Raw genomic sequence first — 20,607 nt, forward strand, 5'->3', positions numbered from 1 at the left:
CTGGCATTTTGGACCATAATTTTTCAGATAATTCTGGTCCCAGAAATAGCCTTCCTGTTTTTGATGCTAATCTCATATAATCATTTAAAAATTGAATAATATTTTTGAGATTAGTACAGGATAACCTTTCAAGGTCTCTGTAGGCTTCTTCTTGTGCCGAGGTGGATCCTTGGAATGGGTCTTCCAATATGAATATTGTCCTTAACTGTGAGAGGATGTTTTGCGTTCCTCCCGTTCCATCCGCATTCGCCATCAGTAGTTGGTACTCTTCTGGGTAGGCCATTCTCCATTGGATCCATGCTAATTTTTCTGCTTCCCCGAGCAGGTTTTCGATGAACTCCATTTTTGCTAAGGGGTCAGTAAATCCTTGTAAAGATACCAAGTTTTTCGTTACTGATTCCCACCTCATGAAGACTTCGTCAAACATCCCTAATTGGGATGGGATTATGAACATAGCTCCTTGCTGCTGGAAGGCCGAGGGGAGGTTCCAGGCTTCTGAAAAGCTTTTTGCCTTGAACCTAGGTTGCCTTGAGTATCCCTCATATTCCGGTATTTGGCTTGTAGATTCCATATTCACAGCAGGGGGGTAATTTACTGGCCCCATAGTTGAGTCTGTTGGTGGCCTGTAATTTGAAACAGCAGATGATGAGTATACCTGTTGGGATAATCGCGCGAGTTGCGGATACTCCATTATCAGTTCTTCTTCTAGTCCTGCTGCAATTAATTCCTTCTGATACTTCCGGGGGTATGGCAGCTTCACATCTTCTTCTGTACTGTGTACATCCCGGAAATAAAAATTGAGGTTTTCTTGTAATTCTTCGGCCTCATTTTTACTATCTTCTAATTGGATATTGACAGCTATTGTGTGGCTTCGTATTTCCTCCTCATCGCTGAACGTTTCATCATCAGCGTTATTGTACTGGATCCTGCTAGATGTCGATGCAGCTTTGTAATTTTCAAAACTGATCGAGATTCTCCCATCGATCAGGTTCCGACTTCTGAGCTCAGCAGGTTGCATGGGGATCGAGGCCTGCGTAGGCCTGATCATCCAGTCTCTACCTCGAATTTCTGTTGTGGAGTACCTCCTGCCTGGCAAAGCCCTTACACCATGGCTTGCTAGGTAGTCCACCACCCCTGAAATCTCATATGCAAAGGCGACATTCGGGGTATTTGAAAGTCGCCCTACCAATCCCCTGGTGATTAATAAGTTGGCCTCTCCATTCTGCCATGTATCATAACCACGGGTTAGTATAGAAAGTTGTATGTTACGGTAGAAATCTCCTACCGTCATCATGGTGTCTGGTACCACGTAGACCAATTGACTCCCTCTAGTCAGGTCTACTTCCATAGTTGCAATGATGGACCTGTCATCAGTCCATCTGTTGTCGCGGAACACCAATAGTGCTAGTGTTCCTTCTTCTCGTCGGTGGAGTGTCTGGATTCTTGTTTGAAGGATCCCGAGATGAATGTATCTCATTCCACTTCGGATCAGTTGGTCAAAACTTTGTTCTTGTATAAAAGCCCTGTCTTCCTGGTTATTTGTGACCAACATGGCTTCTTCAGACCGGTGTGTGTAGACCCTATGATGTACATCATCTCTTCTTGAATGATATAGCACCTCAGCAGGTGCTATTGCAGCCCTTTCCCTCATAGATAATTGTAGTTGTGCTTGAGGGTCTATCTGTTGTTCTAGAATTTGTATATCTGAGTCCGTGTTTCTGGAGATAAGCTGCCCGAGTCGCCTCCTGGCGCTGAATATTCTCCTCTGGTTTCTCCTGTAATTCCTGATTTGGTCTTCCACGAGAGGAGTTGATGTAGATACTTCTTGGGTTCTGGTAGTCATCTTCTTGCTTCTCGGAAGATTTTTATGGGGTCTTTGAAAACCAGAATTTTTCCTTTTGCTTCTTTAGGTCTTTCCGAAGGACCTAAGTTGAGATTTGCTAGTTTGGAGATGAGTTCGTCCGGTACTATTTGGGATTGTATAGTTTTTGATTGTTGTAACTCCCGTATTGTTTGTAGTTCCGTTCGTATTCCTCTTATGTCCTCAGCTATTTGTACTAAAAGCTGTATTTGCACATTGTGTTGTTTAATTACAGCTGTCTGGTGGCTGAGAGTTCCTGGACAATCACTGGTTTTAAGAAAACCAAGTGATGGAGGATCAATAGGTTCAGTGGCCTTAAGAGCTTCTTTGTAGGATTCAGTATTCCTAGAGGATATGTGGCTCATCCAAAAATTTGTTTTTCTATTTTGGATAGTAAGATTTCAATTCTTTGGAGTTTTTGATCAAGGTTTCGTGAAAGCCGTAAGGCTTCTTCCTCAATAAGCCTAGGTTGCTTTGTTATTTCAAACAATAGCTTCTGAACTTCAGCTTGGGTGAGAGGCTTATTCTCAGTAAATAAGGAAGTTAATGTTTTTACTGAGGATTCGAGCCTTTTAATCCTGTGCTCGAGGTTTTGGTTTTCTTCAAGCAGTAGCTCTGATACCAGATGGAAACGAGAAAAATTCCAAAGAACTTAAATATAAAAGAAAAGTATGGTATCAGAGCTAGTGCTCTGATACCATACTTTTCTGATGGAACAGGGGTTCCATCATAACAGGAGTTCTTTTGTCAAAATAGTATATGCTGCACATCCCACATGAAGTAATTTTGCATAATGGACAGTGTCTTCTGTGTCTTCTTTGGGAGATCTTTTTGCAGCATTTGCATTTTTCTCGTTTCCATCTGGTATCAGAGCTAGTGGTTTACTGTTTTGATATAGTCTCTTACTTCGCTTACGATATTCATGCTATATATACATGAAATTGATTTCTCTTACAATCTAAACTTGTGAGGAGCCCGAGGAAGGCAATTAGGTCAGGGAACCACAGTAAGACCTTTGACGCAAGCCCTCTAAAGTAAAGAAAGTAAGTAGAATTAAGCTCATGCTTGAAGAAAACCAAAACCTCGAGCACAGGATTAAAAGGCTCGAATCCTCAGTAAAAACATTAACTTCCTTATTTACTGAGAATAAGCCTCTCACCCAAGCTGAAGTTCAGAAGCTATTGTTTGAAATAACAAAGCAACCTAGGCTTATTGAGGAAGAAGCCTTACGGCTTTCACGAAACCTTGATCAAAAACTCCAAAGAATTGAAATCTTACTATCCAAAATAGAAAAACAAATTTTTGGATGAGCCACATATCCTCTAGGAATACTGAATCCTACAAAGAAGCTCTTAAGGCCACTGAACCTATTGATCCTCCATCACTTGGTTTTCTTAAAACCAGTGATTGTCCAGGAACTCTCAGCCACCAGACAGCTGTAATTAAACAACACAATGTGCAAATACAGCTTTTAGTACAAATAGCTGAGGACATAAGAGGAATACGAACGGAACTACAAACAATACGGGAGTTACAACAATCAAAAACTATACAATCCCAAATAGTACCGGACGAACTCATCTCCAAACTAGCAAATCTCAACTTAGGTCCTTCGGAAAGACCTAAAGAAGCAAAAGGAAAAATTCTGGTTTTCAAAAACCCCATAAAAATCTTCCGAGAAGCAAGAAGATGACTACCAGAACCCAAGAAGTATCTACATCAACTCCTCTCGTGGAAGACCAAATCAGGAATTACAGGAGAAACCAGAGGAGAATATTCAGCGCCAGGAGGCGACTCGGGCAGCTTATCTCCAGAAACACGGACTCAGATATACAAATTCTAGAACAACAGATAGACCCTCAAGCACAACTACAATTATCTATGAGGGAAAGGGCTGCAATAGCACCTGCTGAGGTGCTATATCATTCAAGAAGAGATGATGTACATCATAGGGTCTACACACACCGGTCTGAAGAAGCCATGTTGGTCACAAATAACCAGGAAGACAGGGCTTTTATACAAGAACAAAGTTTTGACCAACTGATCCGAAGTGGAATGAGATACATTCATCTCGGGATCCTTCAAACAAGAATCCAGACACTCCACCGACGAGAAGAAGGAACACTAGCACTATTGGTGTTCCGCGACAACAGATGGACTGATGACAGGTCCATCATTGCAACTATGGAAGTAGACCTGACTAGAGGGAGTCAATTGGTCTACGTGGTACCAGACACCATGATGACGGTAGGAGATTTCTACCGTAACATACAACTTTCTATACTAACCCGTGGTTATGATACATGGCAGAATGGAGAGGCCAACTTATTAATCACCAGGGGATTGGTAGGGCGACTTTCAAATACCCCGAATGTCGCCTTTGCATATGAGATTTCAGGGGTGGTGGACTACCTAGCAAGCCATGGTGTAAGGGCTTTGCCAGGCAGGAGGTACTCCACAACAGAAATTCGAGGTAGAGACTGGATGATCAGGCCTACGCAGGCCTCGATCCCCATGCAACCTGCTGAGCTCAGAAGTCGGAACCTGATCGATGGGAGAATCTCGATCAGTTTTGAAAATTACAAAGCTGCATCGACATCTAGCAGGATCCAGTACAATAACGCTGATGATGAAACGTTCAGCGATGAGGAGGAAATACGAAGCCACACAATAGCTGTCAATATCCAATTAGAAGATAGTAAAAATGAGGCCGAAGAATTACAAGAAAACCTCAATTTTTATTTCCGGGATGTACACAGTACAGAAGAAGATGTGAAGCTGCCATACCCCCGGAAGTATCAGAAGGAATTAATTGCAGCAGGACTAGAAGAAGAACTGATAATGGAGTATCCGCAACTCGCGCGATTATCCCAACAGGTATACTCATCATCTGCTGTTTCAAATTACAGGCCACCAACAGACTCAACTATGGGGCCAGTAAATTACCCCCCTGCTGTGAATATGGAATCTACAAGCCAAATACCGGAATATGAGGGATACTCAAGGCAACCTAGGTTCAAGGCAAAAAGCTTTTCAGAAGCCTGGAACCTCCCCTCGGCCTTCCAGCAGCAAGGAGCTATGTTCATAATCCCATCCCAATTAGGGATGTTTGACGAAGTCTTCATGAGGTGGGAATCAGTAACGAAAAACTTGGTATCTTTACAAGGATTTACTGACCCCTTAGCAAAAATGGAGTTCATCGAAAACCTGCTCGGGGAAGCAGAAAAATTAGCATGGATCCAATGGAGAATGGCCTACCCAGAAGAGTACCAACTACTGATGGCGAATGCGGATGGAACGGGAGGAACGCAAAACATCCTCTCACAGTTAAGGACAATATTCATATTGGAAGACCCATTCCAAGGATCCACCTCGGCACAAGAAGAAGCCTACAGAGACCTTGAAAAGTTATCCTGTACTAATCTCAAAAATATTATTCAATTTTTAAATGATTATATGAGATTAGCATCAAAAACAGGAAGGCTATTTCTGGGACCAGAATTATCTGAAAAATTATGGTCCAAAATGCCAGGGGAATTGGGAAAAAGGATCAAAGAAGCTTTTGAAGCAAAATACAGAGGAAACACCATAGGAGTAATCCCAAGAGTACTTTTCTCCTATAAATACCTGGAAGCAGAATGCAAAGATGCTGCCTTCAGAAGAGCGCTAAAAGACTTATCTTTCTGCAGCGAAATCCCTATTCCAGGATACTACAACAAGCCTGAGAGAAAATTCGGGGTAAGAAGATCAACTACTTATAAAGGAAAACCCCACTCATCTCATGCCAGGATTGAAAAAAGGAAACACTTAATCAGAAATAAGAAATGCAAGTGCTATCTTTGTGGAGAGGAAGGACATTTTGCAAGAGAATGTCCTAATGATAAAAAAAAATATCAAGAGAGTTGCAATGTTTGAGCAACTAGATATCCCAGAAGATTATGAGATATTATCAGTACAGGAAGGAGAAAATCAAAGTGATGCGATCTACTCAATCTCTGAAGGAGAAGACATTGAAGACCTACAGCACGGTATTCACTCCTTCACTCAAAAAATATTTGCCTTAATTGAAGATAACAGGACTTGGTGGATAGGCCCTGAGGCAGGCTATCGTGCTAAGATCCGGGTCTCACAAGCTCAGGCAGAATGCAGACATATATGGGAAATAAATACTGAGCTCCCACCGGAACTAGAAAAATGCAAATGCTGCAAAAAGATCTCCCAAAGAAGACACAGAAGACACTGTCCATTATGCAAAATTACTTCATGTGGGATGTGCAGCATATACTATTTTGACAAAAGAACCCCTGTTATGATGGAGGAACCACCAAGGTACGAGCCTAGAAACTTACTTCAACAACAGCAAGATTTTATCAATCACTGTGAAGCAGAAATAAGAAGGCTTAAAAGGGTTGTGGAATCTGAGCAACAAAAGGCCAAGGAGCTAGAGGAGATGCATGCTCAATCTATAGCCGTGGCTCAAGAAAACCTCCGCCTCCAGAACGAGGTAACAGAATTAAAGGCAAATTACGAAAAATTAAAGGAAGAAGTACTGGAGGTAGACCAACTGCGACTGGAAAAAGCTGACCTCATAAGGGAAATACAAAGATTGGGGAAAAGAATAGTGGAGGAAAGCGAAGAAGAGGAAGGCGAGGGAGCCCTCGTCCTTCTAGAAGAAGAAACCAAAAAAATTCTGTCAATGGAGACAAAGGAAACAGGAGGAGCAAGGAAAGTCAAGAACATGCTCTTCAATTTAAAGGTACAAATGGAAATTCTCAATATTCCAGTTTTTGAAGTAAATGCTATACTAGACACAGGTGCAACCACCTGCTGCATAGACGAAAGGGCTGTGCCAAAAGCTGCACTGGAAGAAAATCCTTATATAGTGCGCTTCAGTGGAATTACCTCCAAAACAACTGCAAACAAAAAATTAAAGGGAGGAAAAATGACTATTGGGAATAATACTTTCAGGATCCCCTATACTTATGCTTTTACAATGAAGCTTGGGGATGACATCCAAATGATAATTGGATGTAATTTCATAAGGGCAATGCAAGGAGGAGTCAGGATTGAAGGTAACACTGTTACAATCTACAAAAATTTAACTACTATCAGTACCTTGCCCTATATCTCGACAGCTGCAGCAATAGAGGAATTAGATTTGGAGGAAGAAGATTATATCCAAATCCAAGAAGCGGTACTATATTCAGCGGAAACTCAACAAGACGATAGGGATATAAAGAAAAAATTCGGGAGTCTGCTGGATCAACTAAAAGCCCAAGGCTACATTGGAGAAGATCCACTTAAACATTGGGAAAAGAACAAAATTACATGCAAATTGGAAATTAAAAATCCAGACTTCGTAGTAGAAGACAAGCCCCTGAGACATCTGACACCACAAGCAAAGGAGGCCTTCTCTAAGCATATAAAAGCATTACTAGACATAAAGGTAATCAGGCCAAGCAAAAGCAAGCACAGAACCACTGCTATAATTGTCAACTCAGGAACTACTATTGATCCCATAACGGGGATAGAAAAAAAAGGAAAGGAAAGGATGGTCTTCAATTACAAAAGGCTAAATGACATTACGGAGAAGGATCAATACAGCCTACCAGGCATCAACACCATCCTCAAAAAGGTCAGCAATAGTAAAATTTATTCAAAATTTGACCTAAAATCAGGGTTTCATCAGGTCGCCATGCACCCTGATTCCATTGAATGGACCGCTTTCTGGGTCCCTGATGGATTATATGAATGGCTGGTAATGCCATTTGGTCTCAAAAATGCCCCCGCAATATTCCAAAGAAAAATGGACAATTGCTTCAAAGGTACGGAACAATTTATTGCAGTATATATTGATGATATTCTCATCTTCTCAGAAAATGAAAGGGATCATAAACAGCACCTGGCCCAGATGCTAAAGATATGCCAGGAAAACGGTTTAATTTTAAGTCCAACAAAGATGAAAATTGCCGTGAAAGAAATTGAATTTCTTGGAGCAGTTCTGGGGAACTCCAAGATCAAGTTGCAGCCCCATATTATCAAGAAGATAACAGAATATCAAGAAGAAGATCTTACCACCAAAAGGGGTCTCAGATCATGGTTAGGACTTCTAAATTATGCTAGAAGTTACATTCCTAATTTGGGCAGACTCTTAGGCCCACTATATTCAAAAACGAGCCCAACTGGGGAAAAAAGGTTGAATGAGCAAGACTGGAAACTGGTTAAAGAAATCAAAAGGCTAGTGCAAAATCTCCCAGACCTGGAAGTACCTCCAGAAGATTGCTTCGTAATACTGGAAACTGATGGGTGCATGGAAGGGTGGGGAGGTATTTGCAAATGGAAGAAACAAAAACATGACCCAAAGAGCACTGAAAAAATATGCGCCTACGCTAGTGGAAAGTTCAACCCAATCAAATCCACCATAGACGCTGAAATGCATGCAGTCATGAAAACCCTGGAAGCATTAAAAATATATTTCCTGGACAAAAGGGAAATAATCATCAGGACAGACTGCCAGGCAATTATAAGCTTCTTCAACAAATCCACCCAAAATAAACCATCCAGGGTCAGATGGATGGCCTTCGTAGATTACATCACGGGAAGCGGTGTTGACATCAAGTTCGAACACATTGAAGGCACAAGTAATGTTCTAGCCGACTCTTTATCCCGATTAATAAATATTCTAATTGCAGGATGGCCGAGCGAAACGTTACTACTACTCACAGAAGCCACCCAGGAAGTGCAAGCCAAACCAGACCCCAGAGCAGCATTACACCTGAATCAGTTAATAAATCAGGTGATCTCCTCAGACAATATCAACAGGAGCTGGATAAGCTCAGAGCCAGAACACGACAAGGAATACCAATTGAAGAACAAGGATTGTCTGAAAGGAAACTTGGAGCAATCCAGAAGGAAGCCGCCCGACAAGCATGTGAGGCGCTTCAACAATTCAGAGACATCCACTCAATCAAAACGGAAGAATACAAAAGAAGGAGTGGAGGAAAGGATAACTGGTACAAGGACTGGCTGCCAGTTGTCCTCAAACAGCAACAACAATTGGAGACGTCCCTATCCCTAGCAAAAGACGTCTCACAAAGGACAACCAGCTTCAGCCTTTAGGGAATGGCGGACCCCTACAATCAGCTGAAGGAATCTACTTTCTCTTCGCCGCCAAGTAAAGCCTCAGGGAACAACTTGTAGTGTCCACCAGCTGGCAATAGCTGGTTGTATTTACTTTCCTTAGTGTCTAAGTAAGAAAGAGCTGAGCCTCGGGGAGCCGCTCGTAGTGTCTACCAGCTGGCAACAGCTGGATGTACTTACCTTTCTTAGCAACTAAGTAAGAACGAGCTGAGCCTCGGGGAGCCGCTCGAAAGCTGGCAACAGCTGGACGAAGGAATATAAAAGGAACGGATATAAGTGCGATGGGGCCCAATGAGCACCCGGCTCTATCCTTTCTTTCTATATAAACCCTCGCTCAGACTCTTGCAGGGCATCGGTCGAAAACACCAGAGTCCTACTTGAGTAAGACCTTTTCCATCTTTGTCCAAACTTCTGTAAGCATTTTAAGCTTTCTTCAAGTTCTTTGTGCTTATCATTTCTTACAAAGTTCTTTGGAATTTTTCTCGTTTCCATCTGGTATCAGAGCACTAGCACTATTGGTGTTCCGCGAGAAAAATTCCAAAGAACACTCCAAATTGTCAAAAGTTGTGACAATTTGGTCATCATTCCTGGGCAACTCACTGACTTGTATCTATTAATCTGACAAAGCTGGGAAATTAGCTGGAACCAATACGAAATCTAACCATCTGTCTAAACCCACCACCGAGCGCGATCCTCCGTGATGACAACACAAAGCCGAATGAAATAGGGCGTGTTTGAGATGAAATGGCCGAAGCCAGTGGTGGCAATCATTAAAAAGCAACACGTTAAAACGGAGATCGTGGGTTTCAACGGCGGGCGGCAATGGCGGTGGTGGGAACATGATGCCCGACGTGCCTTGCCATCATTTCCCTTTCTCAGAAAGTAGTCGTGAAATTTGCTTGATATATTGGCCACAAAGATCGACGAAGACAAATTTGTCAAGAGGATGAAACAACGGTGGTAGAGGAGGGATACGGGTGGCCAAAAGAAAAGAAACATGAGGGAGGGCCAGAACGGGAAATAAACGCCCGAGTACTTCTGATTCTCCTCCTCCTCCCTTCCTTCACTCCAACAGATCCAAGCCCTCCCTTGTAAGCCTCCTCCTCCTTTCCTTCCACTGATTGTTTTTCTTGTCGCCGTGCCTTTTTGGTTTACTTTGGTTCTACTTGGTCTGTTAAGGCAGGGATAGGAGAGAGCGAGAGAGAGAGAGAGAGAGAGAGAGAGAGAGAGAGAGAGAGAGTAGGGGTTTCAGGGTCCATAAGAAAGCTGCCACCTTTATCTTCTCGGTGTATTGATTCCTCTGTTTCTGGTGGGTTTGTGATTCCGTTCTTGGTTTTCTTTTAGCCTCATTCATCTCTCCTCCTCTCTACCCTTCTCTGAATTATGGATTTGTTTGCTCTCTTTCATCTTCGTTTTCTCTTTGTCGTTTCGGATCCATGAAAGATCGCTCCTTTTTCAGTGTTTCGTTTGGAATTTCCAATAATACTTTGGTTCTCGTGTTTTGGTTGCTGTTCTTCTTGTGACCGATTGAATTTTGATGAATCTTTCGCGTCTCAGTTTTCTCAGTTCGTGGGATTTCGAATACCTTGTAGTTTGAGGAAACCGACATCTTTCTTGTGCTTCTCTGCTGCAACCCTGTTGGTCTTGGTCTCTACACGATGATGTTATTCTTACAATTACTTTTTACTGTCCTGATAGATTGTTGGATTACTATCCTCCGTTTTTGGTTCTGCGTCTCAGTGTCCTGCTCTACGTTGCAAAGATAACTTCTTTCGTCATGTGGGGATTGTTCATGATTTTATTAACATCTTTCCTTTGACTCTGACGTATGGTTACATTGGCTTCTTTGTTACATCGTTCTCCTCTTTTCGTTCAAAGTTCCAGAAGAATGGGAGACCATCTTGCTTTGTTAGTGGACCACCTGCTCACCGAGTCAACGCTTGAAGCGGCTATTGGTAGTCGGAAGCACGGCCAGATTGCCGCCAATTCGGCATCTTTGGAGGACCCAGCCAAAGAATTCACTCGGAAGAGTCACGTCAGAGGAAGGACATCCGTGGGAAAGTTGGTCGAGTGCCGAATTTGTCAAGAAGAAGATGAAGACTGCAACATGGAGATCCCTTGTTCATGTTGTGGCAGCTTGAAGGTAAATCAAGCTTCTATGTAACATATGTAACTTGCCTTTGTATTACCTATTACTGTAAGGTCAATTTTTTGTTGCAGAATATGGCTTGTTCTTGAAGATTTCATTTTTGTGATAACACGTATTACTATAAGTTCAAATTTTGTTGCAGAATATGGCTCGTTCTTGAAGATTTCATTTTTGTGATAACATGGAAATCATGCATACATCTGCTTCGGTCATGCAGTTATTTTGTATTCTGATTTGTAGCAAAAAGGTTCATCAGTTCTAGCCTGCAAACTGAATTTCCTGTATGATAGTGTGTATGTTTGAGCTACAATTTGTTATTTTCTATTAATGTATGAAATAGTTTGGTTATTTTCCTGTATGATAGTGTGTATGTTTGAACTACCGAGTGGTAATCTAGAAGTTAAAAATTGCAATTTAATTAAGGATTCAAACAGTGATCAATGTTCATTTGTAATTCATTTGCAACACATTACTTTTGCTCAGTATCTGTTTGGCAGAAGTCTGCCCGAGATATGTTCCTCTTGTGTTTTAGAATTACCTTCAATCCAGTGAAGCTTCAGTCTATGAGATTTATATCATTTGAAAGTCAAAGTAAGTCTGGTTATTTATTGACCCGATGACAGGAATATATCATACAAAAGAAGGAACTGGTCTCTCTCATCTCATTTGTACGTCTGTGACCTTTGTTCAACGTTGCTAGTAAATTGTCATCCAACAAGTTCATTGATCTTTGTGTTCTAGAAGTATACAGTTAATGCGTTCACATATTTCTTGTTATGTGTTTTCTTTCGTAGTCTAGTTTACATCCCAGGAAAATAAGAAAAATTCACCTTAGCTCTTTCTTCTTGCAGTATGCTCATCGTAAGTGTGTTCAAAGATGGTGTAACGAGAAGGGCGACACAGTGTGTGAGATTTGCCTGCAGGTGATGTTTTTTTTTTCTGGCCTCGTAGTTTTCTTGATCTCAACATTCTGTAGTCACCATAGTGAAAGCTTGAGCAACACGTACAGATATTGAAAGTGTCAATTGAGGCTTTCTCATCAAGCAATTATCTCTTTCAGATTACAGGCTGGTCATTTCATCTACACATTTACTTTGATGTAGCATGTGGATCACGATAGTTTATTTCTTGTGATATTGCTGCTATAGCTCCTAATTCTTGTCACTCAATCAGCAATTTAAGCCAGGTTATACTGCTCCTCCAAAGTTGTTTCAGTATGGGAGTATTCCTATGAACTTCAGGTATCCTTTATGCGTCTCGTTTCGTTTTTAGGCATATGTGGCAATTCAGAGTTGCATCATTTACACAAGGAATCACTGATTGTGTCATAATATTTCTCAGAGGCAATTGGGAGATTACCAGACAGGATCAGCATGATTCTCAGATCATAGCACTGGTTCCATCTGAACATGATATCGTGCACCCTGATGACGATGATTATTCAGCTTTAGGCATGAGAAACACAGTTTGTCGTCAGTCAATTGTGATAATAGTGAGTTTATTTCGATTCGATAAGCACGATAGTGGAGTGACTTGTGAGTCGCATTTTGCCTTATTATGCTTTGTGTTTTGACGTAAGTGATTCGCTTTTGTTTTTTCCAGTTCACAGTTCTTTTGGTTCTTCCCCACACTCTTCCTCTTATGATCGGTGTAGCTGAGCAGTATTCATTCACTCTGTTCTCAGTAAAAATCTAATCCTAAGAAATTAATAATTTTCTTTCGACATACTATTATTCGCTTATGAAGCTCCGTATGATGTAGCCCATTTTTATTTGTACATATCTGTATAAAAGCTACTGGTGTTGCGGACTGCTGGAATACTTTTGCCGATCTTTGTAATGGTCAGAACAATAAGGACATTTCACCAGTTCCGCTGCCGACGGGTAATTTTCTTTTTTCTTCTCTTCCATAGCGGCTGTAGAAACTCAAATCTTTTTCCATGGTTTCTTAAGAAAAAGAATCTTGAAACGTTTTGGAACATGTTGCAGGTAACTCGTGAAATATCTGATCCAGCTGAAGGAGAGAACATGATCGAACCTTGGCAGCTGGTGCGGTCTCAGCCACATCACATTCAGATGCACTGACTGATACAAAGGAGCGAACGATTAGCAGCGCGAGTGAATAATCCCACTGTTTCTTGGTGATGCAAGATCAGGTCAAACAATGGAAGATGAGAAGAGGAAAAATGACTGGGAACTTGGCATGGTTATGCAGTCTGCTGCTCTGTACATAACATGGTAGTGATAGGTTTCCCTTCGGAATGCTTGAAAACGTTAGCCATAGTTGGATCCCTCTATAGAAAGCCACTCGCTTCAGAAAGCTTGAAGATGAAGTGGCTGAATTGAGAGTAGTGATATGGATGGCATGGTGTAAAGTCGAACTCATTTGGCAGTCAAAAGAAGATTCAAGTTTGACTTTAAATGCCAATGTTAGACCAGCTTGGATTTTCTTTTTACTTTTATTTATTTATTGGATTTACTTGAATAAGCATAATTATGGGTCAACCCATATGTCCTCCCTTGTGGTTGATTCAAATAAGGTGATGAAGAAGGAGTTACTACATTCACGTCGTTCTTGAATTGCATAAGAACATTTCTTGCACTGGTTGCTAGTGACAATGTGCTCACCGTCAACATCTTCATATTTTGAATCTGAAGCCGACAGAAATTAACAATAGATCAAGAAATGTCACTAAATCTGTGCAGGAAAAAAGAGCTCCATTGAGTTCTTCTGATGCCACCCAGCCCTCGTCAGCCTCATGGAACTTCTTTTATGGTGTCCAATGCCGGCGTCCACGACGACTGCCTCGGCCTCCTCTTGATGCACCGGGTGGCTTCATTCGCTTTCTTGGCCTGTGCGGGGAACAAGCAGAGGTCACTGCGGACGGGAAGAATCCTGTTGGAGAATCTTGCCTTAGAGGCCCTGCACGAAAGGGCTGCCATCTCCTCCTCGGTAAGCACCGAGAAGAGCATGTCCATCGGCAGCAGGAAGTAGAGCCGGCGTCGCTCGAGTTCCTCGTCCGGCGCCAAACCTGGAATCCGACACCCCACGTCGAGATGGTCAGAGTCGCACACGAACTACCCAGGGTTGTCAACCATCAACTCCGCCGCTCTCACAGAACGCACGTACTCTACGACGCCATTGACGACCCTTATGGATCCACCCGAGGCAGCGTAAGGTGTGCATGCAGTGTTCCCCATGAAATCACACTCCAATCTCCCAGCAACTAGAACATCACAAGGGACACAGAAACAGGGAACGAGAGAGAGAGAGAGAGAGAGAGAGAGAGAGAGAGAGAGAGAGAGAGAGAGAGAGAGAGAGAGGAAGAGAAGGAATGGCAATGTGTGGAATGTGCGTTGCGCACTGGGGGTATCAAGGGAAGCACATGGGCCCAGAAGATACAGCATCAGATCATGCATGGAACCTGACAAATCAATGGCGGAAGCACAGAGATGCAGAGAAGCAGAATCAAGTGGATGCCAAAATGTTCATTATGCTTGTCCGACACCTCACACCTCACACCTCTAAAAGTTGGCAGAACAAATCATTAGAGAACATGACATGAAAACTAGACTGGTTAGAACACCTTTAACCAGACAGAGATGGCAACAAAAGCCAAACAATTATAATCAAATTGTTGTTGATATGCATAATCTCATCAGAGGCCAAGCTGTCTGAAGACTTAAATCATGGAGACCCAGCTATCATCTTTATGGAATCCTTACCTAATTGGTGGACCAGTGTTTCACCTAAGTAGCCAACAAAACGCTATTGCTTGATCCATTCTCACTTCATCTTGAAGAGGTTTTGGGGCTTCAAATGTATCCTGTTGCTTCACAAACCTGATCATATAGGCACATCATCGACAAAAGGCAGTGGTTAATCTTGTTTTCTAAGCTTAGATTCACATTATTTCCATCAGTTTGTTGTAATGCTAATCGACTAAAGAACCAAGCAATACTGTGGGAATAATTTACTGGACAAGTTAATTGAAAGAAAAATAGTGGAAGTTAAAAAGCTCAGAAACTGCATTGTCTCTTCAAATAAACAATTTACCGCATTCCTTTAATTGAAAACTGAGAGAGTATACATCAGTGCTCCTTTTTTTTTTAGTACAGGCAACTTATATGAACTTCCAAAAGTATACAAGACTGATGACCTGTTGTGCTGGCCATCAGAGTGTGATTTAATAATGTAATAATAAGGTTGTCAAAATTTGGTAAATTATTCACCATTATTCTGCTCCAAGCTCAATCAGATGATCACACAGCATCTGAGAACAAAAGAATCGTATTGGTGTTTCGCTAATACTAATAGAAGAACATTGTGAGCCTTCCCCTCCTCCATGGTTAGAAATTCGTCAAGATTTTGTCTTTTGACACACCTTCAGCCACAAGCTTAGCTGTAATGACCTGCCACATAAAACCTAGTGTAAGTTAACTAGCATTCTGGAGCCATAAATTTGTGGTCCTCATGTAGATTCAAAAAGTATAATCAACATTAATAGTAATAATCTTGTTGAAACATGAAAACCTCTTCTCCCTGGGAAAAAATCACAGTAGTTGCAACATTCATCGTAAGTAATATTCAATTCATAACTGATAATAAGATTCATCTACAACACCAGTGACATATTATCCAGACATGCAAAGTCACCCATAAATAAGTTGATGATAATAAGATGATAAATCCTTTCTCTTTCAGAAGAAATAAGCTGATATAACTTAAGATGATTAAATAAGTACATATTTTTTCATCAGATAAAGTGATCTTTCCATTAGTCTCGTGTTCTCAATAGAAGGCCATCTTGAAATAACATCAGATATTGATTGGTGGGGAATTCAAGCCAAGTTATTAAGTCACACTTCCAGCACTAACTTAATCGTGCTATGACTTCTACAAGCTTCCAAAAATCAATAAAAGAGAGGCTCAGTGAATCAATATGGGTTTCGGAGAGTCCATGTACACCCATCCAAACAGAGTGATTGCATTGCAGCTACTCAGACTATTTATCAATGACTATTAAGATTTCAGAAAACTGTACCTCAGTCATCTGTTTGTGCCCACAAAGCACCGCACCAGTTGTCGAAGGATTTAGAATATGTCTGGCTCTTAAAAAAGCTGTCTGCAAAATGTCAGAGAATAAATTTGATTATTTACAGGAAGTTCAACAACATAAAGTTGGTTGTTTATAGATTCAATGAGCTACCTGTACATATCCTCTTTCGCCACTCCATCTTTCATCAGGTTGTGACAAGACAGGTATGACATTTACTCCAGCATACTCCCAATCCTTGAACCTTTCCTATAAACAAGCAACAAAAGGTTTTGTATTTGATTTCTTGATTCAGATGAACACACATCTTGCTTGTTAGATGCTAGCTATATGTTTAATAGTGTATATAATCTTAGACCTGATATGCCATTTTCTGAAGATTTCTAGCTCCATAATAAAGTCTCACATCTGATCTTTCATTTGCACGGACACCTAATTCAATAAGTGACCGAATGGGACTGCCAGAAAGAGTTCATAGAGCAAAGTATTAACAATGGAAAAAAGCTAGTTAACTAGTGACAAAATTGTTGCATACAATTGTAAAAATCTACAAAAATATTTACGACAAATTGGAAGACAAAAGACATGTATCAATAATTTTTTAATGCAATCAAAACATTCTATCACACTCATCTGCAAGTTAAGCAAGTTAACACTAAATTAGTGTTTGAAAACATAACATCAACTTATTTAGAAGAACAATGTATCAGTACCGTTAAGAAAGTATGATAGGAAGAACTTGAAGATGCATTCCAAAGATAGAATTGTCATTGGCAAACAAATCTCAGTTTTGGGGGACCGATAGAATGATGCGTACAAAAGATAGGATGGTCAGTATCAAGCAAAGACCAGTTTTAGGAACTATCTGAATATACAGTAGTAGCCTATTTTCCCAATTATTATGCTACAACCAGTAACCTACCATCCAGCTTTTCCTAAAAAGTTTGGTTCTATTACAGGTTTCTACATTATCAGAAAAATGTTAAACAAATCCTCTCAATTAATATACTAACTGAAAGAAGTATGTTATACTCTGCTTCTCTGAATTATTCTTCCTATAATCTCAAAAGAAGTATATGTGCCTTTGCTCCAAAGGTGTACAGGCCCTATGGAAGCTAAACAATACTATCAAAGGAACAAACAAAAACCAGATTGAAATAAGAGACTTCATATTGATATCATCCATCACACGTAGAAGTAAATGATCAACCACTCCATTATCAAGTCCATGAACGGATCTCGGATGCCCAAATTTCCAACCCAATCGCAAATAAATATGAAATGAAGGAAACAAACAGATAGGAAGTAAGAAGATAAACGGAGAACAATGTGAAGTTACAAGAATCTTTTTCTCTCTGCAAATAATTCTGAAGAGAAAGAATAATATCTTTAAAAATCACAGTACAAATATGAGAGTAGTCACTCATGCGACCCCTCCAACCTCTCTCCGCTTGCCAGTCTTTAAGGAAACAAGTCAAATCAATTTGGGCACAGAGGTGATTAACAAAGACCAAATTAGAGCTGAATTTAATATATTCTTTTAAATTATCAAATGACAAAAATTCTAACATTCCCCACTACTTTTCAAATTTTCACAACAACTAAGGAAAATTTGATTTTGATGGGTGCCTTTTGGGTTTGGTCCACACTCAGTAGTGATTTTACTGGACTGAGGATCCATTATGGAATAGGTTCTGAACCACGTCCTTTACCAATCATCTAAAACCATACATATACAGCGAGTAAAATTGATTGAGCATATTACCACCTCTTTGGATTTCCACTTAGCTTGATTCTTATAGGAGCTTCAACCTCATAATCATAATCCCATAACTATCCTCATTTAGGTGAATCCTCAAGAAGTATACTTGACCGAGATACACTTCATGCAAATCACTACCTAGGAGCTTAAAGATAGATATATTTGATTACTTCTTAGTCCACATGTCCTCAAATCTCTCACCACTTGCTAATTTATAGGAAACCAATCGAAGAAACTTGGGTCCACACTTGATGTAAATTAAATAGTTTTTCAAGTTAAGTAAGAACTTCAAAGTAACAAAAATATTAACAAAACCAACATCAATAATGATGTAAAAATGGTTAAAATAATTGGTTAGTAGAAAATCCCGGAAGCATGGCATCTAATATATATATCTCGATTGGCGTAAGCCTTGTGCACTGGGCTGCCCCTTTTTATACCATCTAAGATATAAAGAGCAAATTTTGGACTATCATAAGTCTTCTATCCTACTTTGATTGTCTCCGCTTATAGTTGTAGGGGTAAGAACACCTTGCATAGGAAGTGCCTCATGCATTAGGCTATCTTCTTACTTATTCCATCTAAAATATAGTTAAGAGGGTAAATTATATCCCATCTATAAAGTCTTTAAGCTAGTCATCCATCACAACTCTAGTTGGAACTAGTTCGATCACCCAAATTAACCTAATGATTTACAATTAATCTTTTCTTTGTTCTCATGGATATTTATGTTATCAATTTCGTGATACAATAACCTCCAACAGGTACTCAAGAATCATTGTCTACAATATAAAAAGATATTGTACCTTATGCACGAGGTTCTCATCATTGTGGTATCTGGGGAGGGTCAATGTACATTCAAATATTTAAAGAGATTATTTTCGTGACTCGAATCTTGGTCTCCCAGAGAACCTTACCATTGTACCGAGGCCCGCCCTCGATCTCAATCGTTGTCTATGATCTCAAATCACTAAATCTATTGACCATCATTGATCTCAGAATGATGACCACTAACATAATAATAGAGTTTCAAATATTTGAGGTTTCATGGTTTTGAAGATATATTAACAATGAAGCTCTAGTGGGCAAGTGTTTTCCCCTTTTAAGAGATGTCTCTAAAGTCAACTAAAGTTCACCACAAAATAAATAAGAAAAACATACGGAACAAAATCATCTGCAATATAATGGATGGAACTAAACACAATTATTAAGTTCAGATCATGTTTGATTGAGCACACAATTGACAGTTTTCATCCGATTCAATGAACAACGGTCAGTTTGAACGCCACAAATTGAGACACGAAAACGTACATAGGCTTCAGTAAGAAAGATTAATGAATGTTCATCCTCAACGAACAGGAAAAAAATTTCACTGAGAAGCGTATGCAATGAATTTTAATCCACAAAATCCTTTTTTTTTCGCTTAAGAAGACTGCAAAATTGCATAAAACAGGAAGAATTCAGAAATCTTAGAACTTGGAATTACCAAAGGGAACAGAGTCCCACCTGATACCAGATCCCGTGGCAAAGATAAAGACGGAGGGGAAGGCATCGGGAGGAGAGATCTCCTCCACCTGGAATCCCCTCCCCATAATGCCGCTCAGCTCGACGATATCCCCGCGTCTGAGCCCACAGAGAAGATCGACAGTGGAGCCAGGGACCCTCTTGACGAGGAATTGGAATTCGCAACGGGAGGCGGCGAAGGAGGGCGGGGAGGCGATGGCGAGGAAGGCGGGCTTGTCGGCACCCGGTACCCGGAGCTGGAGGTACTGACCCGGGGCGGTGTAGGATACGGCGAGATCGGGGGCGTAGGAGACGTCGACGGCGACGTGAAAGAGGGAGGCGTCGGCGGATGCGGGGGCGACGAGGGAGAGGGGCGCCTGGGACCACGTGTCCGTGTCCTGCTGAACGGCGGCTGCGAGGCCGGTGAGAGCGCGGCGGCGGAGGGGGGCGGGGAGGCGGAGGCGGAGGCGAGAGAGGGGAGACATGTAGCGGTGGCGAGGGACGAGAGGGTGAGCGTCGAAGCCTTTCGGGTCAGGTACAAAGAGAGACGGGAAGGAGTTGGTCGCCGCGGCCGCCTCCTAATTTTATTTTTATTTTATTTTTTTAAATATCATTTTCAAACCCATCGAATGTAAAGTCCATTAGATCGAATCGATCTAAATTTAAACCCATCAAAATAAATAATATTAATATATTTCTATTTTTATATTTTAATTTTTTTTATTTTTATTATAAAAATATTATATTTTTATTATTATTTTCTGTAATTTCATAAAATAAATATATTTATTTTCTTTTTGGTCCCCTCCACTGAGTGTTTCAGGCCCCGCCGGCGGAGCATAACGTGTGTTCGTCCCCTACTCCGTTCGACTCTAAGCCGCCCCGTCGCGGCTTCACGGACGGCCGAGACATGACTCCTTTTTTTTCTCTCCTCCAAAATCTTTAAATAAAATAATCATCATTATTTTAAATATAAATTATGTAATTTATTTTTGTATGTCTTTAAATCGAACCGCATGATTCTTCTTCCATCATGAGCGAGAAGGACGACCAAAATATCCTCCCAGCAACTAATAATATGAAATGATGCTTCAAAAATAATAATAAGTCCATTAGTGGAATCGGGCCGAACGAGG

At 40.8% G+C, this 20,607-nt stretch overlaps 2 protein-coding genes across 10 annotated transcripts; one reads left to right on the forward strand and one right to left on the reverse strand.

The window, feature by feature from the left end:
• Positions 1 to 9,662: 9,662 nt before the first annotated feature.
• LOC103976654 (uncharacterized) lies at positions 9,663 to 13,637 on the forward strand. Of its 9 annotated transcripts, none has more exons than XM_065106407.1 (9): positions 9,663 to 10,092; positions 10,700 to 10,780; positions 10,880 to 11,144; positions 12,002 to 12,073; positions 12,324 to 12,391; positions 12,492 to 12,642; positions 12,753 to 12,833; positions 12,944 to 13,033; positions 13,139 to 13,637. In XM_065106407.1, exons 3-9 carry the CDS (start codon positions 10,890 to 10,892, stop codon positions 13,232 to 13,234), a joined length of 813 nt encoding a protein of 270 aa, XP_064962479.1. In that variant the 5' UTR covers positions 9,663 to 10,092; positions 10,700 to 10,780; positions 10,880 to 10,889; the 3' UTR covers positions 13,235 to 13,637. The 9 variants fall into 9 exon arrangements, with proteins under 9 accessions (XP_064962479.1, XP_064962497.1, XP_018674768.2 ...); XM_065106425.1 differs by having other exon boundaries at positions 9,664 to 10,092; positions 10,886 to 11,144; XM_065106415.1 differs by lacking the exon at positions 9,663 to 10,092 and adding an exon at positions 10,112 to 10,310.
• A 1,551-nt stretch (positions 13,638 to 15,188) lies between these two features.
• LOC103976653 (fruit protein pKIWI502) lies at positions 15,189 to 20,090 on the reverse strand. Its single transcript, XM_009391940.3, has 5 exons — positions 19,475 to 20,090; positions 16,565 to 16,664; positions 16,360 to 16,455; positions 16,195 to 16,275; positions 15,189 to 15,562 (listed from the first exon to the last, which is right to left on the reverse strand). The coding sequence occupies exons 1-5, from the start codon at positions 19,954 to 19,956 to the stop codon at positions 15,500 to 15,502; spliced, it is 822 nt and encodes a 273-aa protein (XP_009390215.2). The 5' UTR covers positions 19,957 to 20,090; the 3' UTR covers positions 15,189 to 15,499.
• Positions 20,091 to 20,607: the final 517 nt, after the last annotated feature.

The sequence above is a fragment of the Musa acuminata genome, chromosome BXJ1-2, assembly GCF_036884655.1.
Source record: "Musa acuminata AAA Group cultivar baxijiao chromosome BXJ1-2, Cavendish_Baxijiao_AAA, whole genome shotgun sequence".
NCBI classification, from domain to species: domain Eukaryota; kingdom Viridiplantae; phylum Streptophyta; class Magnoliopsida; order Zingiberales; family Musaceae; genus Musa; species Musa acuminata.

Bases quoted from the DNA above. Each gene is read 5' to 3' on its own strand.
- LOC103976654 (XM_065106388.1), top strand. From the start codon at position 10,830: ATGGTTACATTGGCTTCTTTGTTACATCGTTCTCCTCTTTTCGTTCAA. The intron at 12,074-12,323 runs GTGATGTTTTTT...TCACTCAATCAG, and splicing joins TGTGTGAGATTTGCCTGCAG to CAATTTAAGCCAGGTTATAC. The intron at 12,834-12,943 runs GTAAAAATCTAA...TCTGTATAAAAG, and splicing joins ATTCATTCACTCTGTTCTCA to CTACTGGTGTTGCGGACTGC.
- LOC103976653 (XM_009391940.3), bottom strand. From the start codon at position 19,956: ATGTCTCCCCTCTCTCGCCTCCGCCTCCGCCTCCCCGCCCCCCTCCGC. The intron at 16,456-16,564 runs GTCTAAGATTAT...GCTTGTTTATAG, and splicing joins TTCAGAAAATGGCATATCAG to GAAAGGTTCAAGGATTGGGA. The intron at 15,563-16,194 runs GTACAGTTTTCT...TTTATGTGGCAG, and splicing joins GGCACAAACAGATGACTGAG to GTCATTACAGCTAAGCTTGT.